At 33.9% G+C, this 12,149-nt stretch overlaps 1 protein-coding gene across 1 annotated transcript in view; it reads left to right on the top strand.

Annotated features, from left to right (window-relative positions):
* Positions 1 to 4,141: 4,141 nt before the first annotated feature.
* Positions 4,142 to 12,149, top strand: part of LOC126773720 (lutropin-choriogonadotropic hormone receptor-like) — a 61,183-nt gene continuing 53,175 nt past the window's right edge. Inside the window, exon 1 of the mRNA XM_050494817.1 lies at positions 4,142 to 4,529. Coding sequence (XP_050350774.1) covers positions 4,478 to 4,529 — 52 coding nt within the window. The 5' untranslated portion in view covers positions 4,142 to 4,477. The remainder of the gene's footprint in view (positions 4,530 to 12,149) is intronic.

Below are 12,149 nucleotides of genomic sequence, written 5' to 3'. Positions count from 1 at the left end.
AGGACTTTGTATTATTTCCAGCACTTTCATTGACTATAAAAGTACAAATATAAAAAAAACACAGAAACAGACATACGTGTACAATATTTATAAAAATAAAATTTAAACACTTTTTTGTTAAAAATACTCTTACCAGTACGAACATTTTTAACATACATACGTACGTAGTCATAATTTCTAATTCAAAAGTCTCCCTCTCCATATCCTGAAAATAAGATCGAAAATGAAATCTAAATCATGTAAGCAAAGGAAAACAATTTAACAGCAAATAAATGATTAACATTTGATTTTTTTTTCATTATCTTAGTATTTTTATGAGAGAAGTATAATGCAAGGATACAATTAATTAGTATTGTGAAACAATTTATTGACAATTTGTTTCCGTGCGACGGTATATATTTAATGACTTATGCCTACCTATTTACATTTGAAATGCACAAGTCATGCTAGTCGCATTGACTATAAATAGCTCACTCATAACTTTTGGTAACTTAAAACCAAAAGATAATAATAGGAATAAGAAATAATAGGATTGAAAAAGAAATCATTTGTTATATGGCATTACAGTAAATATGTCTGACGGTTTTGGTATATGTCAAAATTTTAATGAGATAAATTGGCAACCTTTTGATTTTGAGTTTTGGATATTGGTTTTTTTTAGAAAAGCTTGTAGCTTAGAAAGAATAACAACTGCAAACTGGTTTATTTGATATAGATAACACTTTTATAGCCACTTATCGAATGTTTGATTTAAATATTACAAGTGTTTTGAAATAAGTTATTTTTATATGCTATGTTGTTCGTAATATTTATAGTTAAAATGAATATAATCCATATACAAAATAAATGGAATTTGGAAAAGTTCCAAGTCCTACTAAACTATTCTATAAAGATTTTATGATCTGTGGTGGCCAATGTGAAGAATTTTAAACATATTTTCTGTATGTATTCTAGATACATAACATATATTTATTTTATATGTTAATTTGGACATGTATTTAAATGAACTGATTTAAAGAAATATGTATTAAAGCTACCGACGCCAATGGTGGCGTTAGTTCCGTTACACAGTTACAGTGTAACATATATTATTATCATTACCAATTAGTACGTCTCGACTTCGCACGGATACAAAATAAGGTTTTATATCGAAACTCTTTACAGGCACGATGTTATTTATTTGATGAAGAGCCGAGCTTCTCATGAGTTCTATTGGCTGACATGGGTAACACGAATACAAATTATTATGACTGATCACTGTTACAAAATTAAGTGTACGCACAGAACTGATATACACAAGTGATGATTTTTCTTCGATAACAATTCAAAATAATGTTGTACATTAATGTCACTTGTATTGTAACCCACTACGACCTCACTAAACCAACATGGCGGGTTCGAATGTTATAATCATATCATGTTAATTGAATTTTAGTAATCTAATAATAATCAAAAACATGCAACGCGAAGTCATATTTATTTATTATTATAATATCATTTTTGAATACTGCGATATAAATAAGTATCTAATGCGATCCGTGTCGCAGATAAGATCCGCATAAGTTACCTACGCATTTATTTATGCGTTCTTAGAAACATAATAAAATACTGATTATTCATTAATGAAGTCGTGTGACTTTATTTACGACGTTATTTATTAATGCGATTTATTTGACTTTTTCATCGGATTTTTCCTTTTATGTTACTACGACCGAGATGGCCCAGTGGTAAGAACGCGTGAATCTTAACCGATGATCGTGGGTTCAAATCATGGGATCTTGCCCGGGGCAAGCACCACTGAATTTTCATGTGCTTAATTTGTGATTATAATTCATCTTGTGCTTCACGGTGAAGGAAAACATCGTGAGGAATCCTGCATGTGTCTAATTTCACTGAAATTCTGCCACATGTATTCCACTGCACTACACTACACATAGGCGGGTTGCATTGGAGCAGCGTGGTGGAATAAACTCTAAACCTTCTTCTCAAAAAGGGAGAGAAGGCCTTAGCCGAGCAGTAGGACATTCACAGTCTGTCACTGTACTGTACTGATGTCCTTACTTACCCTTTACCCATCTTCTATATAACCACGCCGATTTACGATTTATTTAATTGTAAGATAAGTTTATCATATTAAATATGTTTCATCAAATTATGATCATTTCATGTAACAATTAGATTTTGTTTTATCATAAAGCACAAAACAACCGAACCTATTGCATAACTCCAGCTAAATTGTTTCTGAATCAGCTCTCTGGATTGCTTCCGCTCTCTTTGTGAAACGTCGATAAATTTTGAAGTACTAGACTAAATATAAATTTCAATAATAAACAAAGAAGTATGCGAATAACTTTTTATAGTAAACGAATATTAGACATACTCATGAATTCGGCTATTCAGTAACTCTTTTTTTAAGCGTCTTCTGGTTTTATGACGCACCGCAAAGAAAGATACCTACACATTTTGAGAACTCGTAACGTACTTATGGCAATTTTTTTGTAGAATTTAACAGATAAGGCAACATAGTAATTCCTAATAAAAAAAATTAATGTGTTTTACATTAATTTTTTTATTAGGAATTGTTTCATATATTTTTGGTACAGCAATGACGAAGTAATAATAATAATATCTTGGGACAATAATCACACACGGCCATCTGAACCCAAATTAGGCTTGTACAAAGCTTGTGCTATGGAAACCAGACAACTGATATACTACATATACTACTTGTTCATGTTCATGCACACAAATGTCTGTTATGGGTGGGAATCGAACCCACAACCTTCTGCGTGAAAGGCAGGTATCTTACCAACCACGCCAACCGGCTCGTCAAGTAATTTATTCTTCAAATACATTAACAAAAATCTATAAATAAAAGTATGGCGAATCCATTATTTAAGATTGGTTTTAATATTAGTAAAAATAATTTCACATTCTTAGCCACATTTCAAACTTTAATTTTATTGGTTTATAAGAATTAGATTTAATCTATGAACAGTCTACGGTGTCGTTAAGTGCTATCGTAGGTGCAACACCACCACCCATACAATATTATAGTACCAACACTTAATTAAAAAAAAAATGACAAATAAACATCGAAAAAGTATATAATCTAGAACCTATTCACTAAGACTATTCAGATGACCTCAATTACGATATAGGTGTTGGATATCCTGCTGATTCCTAATGATGCTGTAACACCAGGATAAAGGGTTGCCATGTTATTGTAGTATCATTGAAGTCACAGGATATTAAATTTTATATCGATCAGACCAGTTGAAGTTGCTCTAATCTCTATAAATGGTAAAAACGATATGAAAATCGGTTCACTCGTTTAGGAGCTACGATGACCACCAATATAACGGCAAACTTTTTGTGTCTGGGGCTTATCTTTATTTTTTTGAATCATAAGATTATATACTATAAAAAGGAAGACAACAAAAATAAACGATTAATCAATTAAGTAATTATTGATTTTGCAATCATCCCGCGTGACGTCCAAACGCAGGGACGCTGCGGTAATAAGAGAGCATTGCGAGTTACATATTACGAATTACGAATACTTATTTCTTTAAAATTTGAAAGTTCTATTGTAATGTTGTAATTAATTTTATTCTGCAACTTTGAATTAACTTTATCCACCGATTATAAATATGGAGAGTTAGACCATAAACCTTCCATTGTCCTTTAAAATTGAAACGACAAAATATTATATATGTTTATAAAGGCTTTAAAAATTCTGTATTAAACAATATAATAGCAAATACGTTTATTACAAGGTACGTAGCTCACTTATTTAAATATAAGTAAAATATATTTCCCCATATTCATTTTTATTTAGTATTTAATAAATTTTTATTTATTATTTAATAGTTATAAAAAGAATAAATGGAGCTGAATTATTAAAAAAGTTACATATAAAACGTTTTATTCGCGGTAAGTAAATAAAATATACATTACATAAATACATTACATAAAACTATCTCAAAAGTATTCGTTGATTTCATTATTGATATAATTAACGTTAGATACGGCTGTATCACGCCGTTTCAAGATCCCTTTCAGCCTCTGAAAAAATTTCGTACTCATAACAATTAATAAACATTGCAAGCCATATCAGTGTGGCGCGTAATTGTGTAGAGAGTGGACGCATCTACGTTCTTTATTCTTTACGACGTTTAACTACGATTAAATCATTAAGATTACATTAATTATTAAGATATAAATAAATACGTATCAGTGTTTATTAGAAAAAAATACACGTGATAAATTTTAAAAATCTAAAATTTAGCTTCTGTGACAAGTGAAAAAAGATAGAACAAGAATAGTTTATTTATTGCCTATTAAATTTTAAAAATATGATTAAATAGAAAGAGTAATTTGTGTTTTATAATAATTGTTATAATGAAGACTGTTCGTAAGAAATAACTGTGTAAACTGTGCATGAATAACTTAGTTTTTAAGTAAAATATTTAAAATGTTTTCGAGAAGAAAATGTCAGATTTTAATAGCATGCCTCGTTTTATTTGGTGAGTTTATTTATTACCATTTGCAATTTATTAAATTAACATATATGATGTATATAGTTAAATATATAACAAAAATTACGAGTTGATTCAAACTGTTTTATTACACATATAAAAAGCGTATGTTTAATTTTATTGTCTATTTGATAAAAATAAACTTATGTATAAGACGAGTATTGATAGATATTCTCAATCGTTTGTTCCCAATTAATTATTTATTATATTGTACTAAAATAGAAAACTATATAATTACATAAAATACAAAAAATATTTATAAAATTATTATTCACATTGAGGACTTAAACATTTTAATACGATTTAAAAATAGGAATGGTGGTAAAAATGCTATCAGCATTTCGTAGAATCTAAATTCCGATTTTACGGACGAAAAATGAACAACCCCAAACCAGCAAAGGTGATTTAAGGCTTTAATTTAAGATATTATACGTTTCAGAAATGCATTTATTCAATAATAATTAACGTTTAATAAATAGGATATAGTATATATTGTCTTACTTTTTTTGCGTTTAGATTAATTATGCAAGTGTATTATTATTTTTATTGTTTATAGTTTTGATTTAGTTATTTGTTCTCCAGCAAGTGTGATGACATGACAAGTGTATGATAATGTATGCATGTGATATGTGACTAAGCACTTTGTAACGATTATGTTAATTCTAACTGGTTATCAAAATAGGGGTATTGAATATATTATGATGTGCTGTGTTGTTATATGCAAAGAACAAAATAAAAATAGTGCACTATTTCTCTTTCTTCCCCTGTTGTATGTGTGTGAAAAAGAATCGATGAACAATAATTGTTTATCGATGACGATAATTACTTATTTGAAGCTTCGAATGGCATCTAATACTGTTGGAAATTTATATTAAATATTATCCAGGAATAATTGTCAATACTTCGTGAAATTAACGTGTTATTGTCTTTATTATATAACGAATACATTGTGAAATAGTAACATAAAACATTAAATAATAACTTTACTTTACTATAATACTTTTATTGTACATCACACCACAAAGAGAAAAATACAAAACATGTATATTGCCTAAATAATAACGTAAAAATGGTAACAAATCGAATGTTTGCGTTACACATTAAACTTGAAATTTTGATATTTGAATGAAACAATTAATAATTCTGGCATTTACTCCTAATAGTGTATCTAGTAGACCATCACTTAGCCAGTGTAATCATATTAGCACACATCCGCCTACTACCAACAATCCCTAGCTTTTTTATTGTTCGTTAGTTTGCGTATTAAACGCCATTAGTGATTAAAAGCCATTCGCTTTCAAGAGAGACATTTAATTAACGGTCACTTAAGGCACTCCTTAGTGTAGGTTTTCAAATCAACAATGAGGAGTATTTAATAATTAATATGTATATTAAGGTGAAATGTGTACGAAACAAAATCAAGTTTAAATTTATGACTTATTTATATCTATGACTTTATACAACAATAGATTTTTACTGTAGGTATTTTTCTTTACTTGTTATTTCAACAAAATCGCAGTAAATTGTAAATGAAAATGTTTTTTAAATCTTATACTGTAATAAATTACTATAATGTCGAACAGTAAAAATAATATAAATAAGTAGAAACGTAAAATATATTCTTTCGGGCGTTCAAAATTATCATAGGTTTTTGATCTTTTGTTTGCAATTATTATAACTTTTGAAGTTTTGATTATTTGACCATCTTAGTCGGGTGGCAGATGCTGCGCAAGAGCAGTTTCCTAACGCGGAATTGTTGTTTTTGGGGGATTTTAATGCTCACCATGAATCATGGTTGAAATCCCTCAAAACTGACCATGCTGGAAGAACTGTTCATGCTTTTGCTCTCACACACGACTTGACCCAACTGGTTGATTAGCCCACCAGGATCCCAGATATTGATGGGCAAGCGCCTTCTCTACTGGATCTTCTGCTGACTTCTCACCCGGTGGAATATCAGGTTGTGGTTCAAGCTCCACTTGGTTCTTCGGATCACGGCCTTATATCTACCAAAGTGCCACAGGCCAAGCTGCCGCCATCAGCGGTATGTAAACGTCGCGTTTGGCACTATAAGTCGGCAGATTGGGACGGTATGCGCGATTACTATGCGTCAGTCCCTTGGAAGGAACGTTGCTTCAGTGGGAATGACCCGACAGCTAGTGCCGCTGCTGTTGCTGATGAGATCATTTTAGGAATGGAATACTACATTCCTAGCTCAGTTCTCATCAATAGGGGTACGCGTAACCGTTGGTTCACTCGTGAATGTGCCGACGCTGTATCATCTAAGCAGGCGGCATATCGCGCGTGGATCAACGGCTGCATTAGCTGGGCATCTAACATTGACTCACTGAAAGCAAACTACAATAAAAATTCCAAGTCCTGTAGGAAGGCATACACGAGAGCGGATGCACAGCGCATTGTACAGATTGGTCATGAACTTATTTCGCATCCTAGGGGCTCCCGTAGCTTCTGGCGTCTGACCAAGTCTGTGCAAAACAATTTCTGCCAACCTTCGCTGCCACCGCTCAGAAATCCGGACGGATCGCTAGCTCACAGTCCGCAGGAGAAAGCCGACCTCCTGGCTTAACTCTTTGCCGACAACTCTGTGATCGATGATTGTAGTGCGCAGCCACCAACAATACCTTCATGTGGCCACACGATGCCTGACAACAAAATCAGGCAACGTGATGTGCGTGCGGAGCTGCAATCACTTGATATACGGAAAGCTAGCGGTCCCGATGGAATACCAGCCATTGTGCTAAAGAAGTGCGCGGCGGAGCTGTCTCCTGTGTTAACGCGCCTGTTCCAACTTTCTCTCTCTTCGGGATGTGGATTGGAGAAGAGCTAATGTGCAAGCGGTTCCCAAAAAAGGGATCGGTCTGACCCGGCAAATTATCGACCAATAGCTATCACCTCAGTACTTTGTAAGGTGATGGAACGGATTCTAAACAACCAACTGATCCATTACCTAGAAGATCACTGTCTAATTAATGATCGTCAGTACACCTCTGGGGTGAAGCTATCGACAAGCATGGAGAATCGTTGGCTGTCAGCCTCGATATCTCCAAGGCTTTCGACAGGGTCTGGCACAGAATCTTCTCTCCAAGCTACCAGCATATGGTCTGCCTGCTCAGCTATGCACCTGGATTGCCAGCTGCCTACACAAGCGTAGCCTTCGTGTTTTAGTAGATGGTTGCGCTTCACAATTCTATGTAGTGAATGCTGGGGTCCCCCAGGGATCTGTGCTATCTCCCACACTCTTTCTTTTGCATATCAATGATATGCTCTCTCTTGGGAACATACATTGCTATGCAGATGATAGTACAGTGCATGGTGGCTACCACGGACGCGCAGTGGCTGGGCGGGCGGAAACTGAGGAGAGGCGGGAGAATCTTGTCATTGAACTCGATAGGACGTTAGAGCTCTTCGCCAAATGGGGTTCTGATAATCTTGTTGAGTTTAATGCCAAGAAAACACAGGTATGCGCTCTCACAGCGAAAAAGTCACCATTTTACCCTCATCCCTCCCTCTGATGACACAAGGCAAAATCGCCATGCTGGGGATGGACGTTCGCTGCGACCTTAGTCCAAGGGATTACAAACTCGGAGTTCTGAACAAGGTGCGGCGTTTTTTCACGCCACAACAACTGTGCCTATTATACAAAACACAGGTACGGTCTTGCGTTGAATATTGCTCGCACCTTTGGGATGGCTCCGCTAAGTACCTACTGGAGGCCTTGGACCGGTTGCAGCGACGTGCTGTACGCATTATTGGCGACGTAAAGGTCACAAACACTCTTGAACCTTTACAATTGCGTCGCTAGATAGCAGCACCGAGCGCTTTCTATCGACTGTATCACGGCGAGTGCTCTGAGGAATTATTCTCTCTAATTCCCGCTTCCCCCTTCCTTCTTAAGTCCACGCGAGCTGGTTCTCGATGTCACCGACTAACTGTGACATCAATTCCATCGCGCACAAAGAAATTTGGCAACTCCTTTCTTTGTCGCGCTACCAAAAAATGGAATTCCTTACCAGCTCACGTGTTCCCCTCCTTTTACAACCCGGGTTCCTTCAAACGAGGCGTGAAGAGGCATCTTGCGGGCCGGCAAGGCGGGGACGGCTAGTACAGAACATTCTTCCCGACTGTACTGGCCGTCGTCGCTTTTGGACTCTACTACCACTTACCATCAGGTGGAGTAGAGTCATTTGCCATCCCGGGGCATATAAAAAAAAAAAAAAAACAGTTATAATTTATACTGATATTATAAATTCGAAAGTAACTCGTGTCTGTTACGCATACACAGTAAAACCACTAAACCAATATTGATGAAATTGTGCATGAAGCAAGCTTAAGCACCAAGGAAGGAAATTGTTTTTTTTATACCTAACACCTATCCTAGATGTGGGAGGAGAGTAGAGGGGTTTCCTTACGCAAGCGAAAACTAGTTTGCTTATAATTTAAACAATAATGTGTAGAATTGTTTGAATATCATTGGAATCAATTAACTGTTATGGTACCAATTAGAATGCGCAATACACCCATACAATAACACTTATGTATGTACGTATATGTTTTTAAACACGTGTTCGAGCGAGTTTTATGTAAACATTTTAATTACTATAAACAACATGAAATTTTTGTATTTTATTAGACTTTTATTTTATTTTATGTTTTAACAGCTTACATCTTTTGGGTAATCATAACAACAAGTCATATATACAATCATCACCGATTCAGCTCATAAATATAATCAGCGTAAAACGACATTATCTTTTGACACCCCTCTGTTCCCCTATTCGTATATTATCGCCATTGTGAGAGCCTTGATCCCAGACATGCATGCCGAAATCATGCATCTTTATCGTAAGGCGAAGCAAAAAGGTGTTAGAAAAGAAGGTGACCATTGAAATCTCACCGCGCAATCCTGTGGATCTTAAATCCATCCAATGTCTGCAAAATATTGCTCGTAAAATTGTCACTAGCATTTTGGTGTCTGCCTTAGTAGTAAGATAAATCTGTATGATTATGTCTATCGTCTAATAATGCCCTTACAGTAGTTTTCAACTCCTTATTAATATTATAAATACGTAAGTAAATCTATAAATATTTTTAAAAAACTTGTGAAAGATCACTTTTTGTCTCAAATGCCTTATCACCAATAATTTCTTTTATATCAGTATTTCTTGTATTATTCATTTGCTTTTCTTTTTTCTTTTTTGTTATGTTTGAGGACTTATCGTTTTATTCGTTGTTGCTGTATATGTATGTATTTATATTATATACTTATAATTTTGTATGTACTGATAATATAATTTATTTATGGATATATGTATAGTATGTGTATTTTATATTTACATTTAATAAATGGTTTTGTTTTAATTAAATATTAATATCATTTTATTCATATCACCACCTACCCCATATCCTATCTGTAATTACTTACACTTGGTTGCCTGGAAGAGATCGCTATGTAGCGATAAGGTCGCCATAATTGTACATTTATTTAGGCAATATACATGTTTTGTATTTTTCTCTTTCTGGTGTGATGTACAATAAAGTATTAAAGCAAAGTAAGTGTTTGTTTGCTTGTTACGATTTGACATTTTAACTCAACCGATAATCTTGAAATTTTATCTACAAGTTATCAGTGGGTACAGAAAATTAAATGGTATACTAAACACTTCCTTCCTCACACGTAGCTGTAAACTATTCATCTATAACTCAAATATTGATTTATGATGTTTACTAATAAATTGGTGCCGAGATGGCCCTGTGGTAAGAACGCGTGAATCTTAACCGATGATCGTGGGTTCAAATCATGGGATCTTGCCCGGGGCAAGCACCACTGAATTTTCATGTGCTTAATTTGTGATTATAATTCATCTCGTGCTTTACGGTGAAGGAAAACATCGTGAGGAAACCTGCATGTGTCTAATTTCACTGAAATTCTGCCACATGTGAATTCTACCAACCCGCATTGGAGCAGCGTGGTGGAATAAGCTCCAAACCTTCTCCTCAAAAAAAAAAAAAGAGGAGAGGAGGCCTTTAGCCCAGCAGTGGGACATTCACAGGCTGTTACGGTTACGGTTTACTAATAAATACGATTAATAGCCATAATTGATGGTAAAATATAAAATTCGAAAAATGTAAACTTAAAATTTATTAATAATACAGTTTTTCAGATTACATTAAGTTGTTTATAGACATAATTTTTCAAATATTACGATAATGCATTCTCTGACAAGTGTAGGCGATGGACAGTGTACAAGTCGGATCCAGGTGTATCTGTGCCTTTTACCATTATAGAATATGACCGTTAAAAAGACAACAACGAACTTAATCTATTTATTTATTGTCGGATAAACGCACTCAAAAAATTGTCAATGATTAAACTCTCTTAAAAGTTATAATTATGTCAAAAAACAATATTAAAATTACAGACATTTACAGGGCTTCCAAAAAAATTGGCGACCCCATTTACCTTTTTATAAAATAACAAACTAGAACACAACAATACTAAGTATTGTCTTTAACATAACGTTATAATCTGACTGTGGTGTCTGAACACTAACCAGATATTAATATGGCCGTCATTTTATTGCGCACTATACATTTTTCAAACGTTTGTTTATTTTAGCAATAAATTCTATGTTGTCACATCGTGGCTGACGGATTACTACACTTATAATTTAACGATAACGCACAAAGTTGTGCCGCCTATGATAATAGTTGGTACTAGGTCGATAATAATAATCTTAAGGTATAGGAAAATAGCAAATTGAATATACAAATTCACATACCTCTAAAAACAAAATCCTTTAATTAAATTAGACTTTTTTTTCTACGAACAGTTTCACGGCGTAGTGAAATTATATTTAGAACTTTTTCTTCACAGAAGTGGAAGGCTTTGCTTTACCACCCACTGAGGGTTAAATACGGGCTGTTAATATACCTACCTATTTATTTACATTTACGTAACGTAAAGTTTAATACGGACTTTAGAATAATTAATAAATAATGTTATCCGAATATGTGATACATAATTAATTATTAATTTATCTGAAACCTCTAGCGAAGCCTATTATTTCAGTATTGAATAATAGCAATAAATTCAAGCTTCAACAAATGTAAAAACAGTTACTCGACGTTGAGCTACAAATTTAACATTTTTTAATTCCCATAATATGGGACTTCAAGTCTATCTAGATCAAATATGATTATTTTACCGAAAGTTACAACACCAAAATAATTTAAAAAATCAATTATGTGTAAATAAGGAATAACAAATAACACCTTGAGTGAACTATTTCACTATCGATCGTGACATATTCTATCGGAATTGCCTGACGATGACGTTGAGCTGGCTACGTGGAAATTTCCCTCAGAAATGTGTTGGTAACACACCCGATTATTTATCGATTACAGATTTATTTTTGAAAGTTATATTAACTTTTTACACACCTGGAACATGAAGTTAAGGTTATTGCTTTGTTACCTAACAGCAAAAAAAAAACATCGCTATCGACTCAGCTTTACATTTTCCACCAATATTAAATTGCACTAATATGGTAAAAAGTACTTACGCCAAACGCAAAACGACAATCCAAT

Source organism: Nymphalis io, chromosome 15 (assembly GCF_905147045.1).
Source record: "Nymphalis io chromosome 15, ilAglIoxx1.1, whole genome shotgun sequence".
Taxonomy (NCBI): Eukaryota; Metazoa; Arthropoda; class Insecta; order Lepidoptera; family Nymphalidae; genus Nymphalis; species Nymphalis io.
This window is presented reverse-complemented; position numbering and strand designations above follow the sequence as displayed.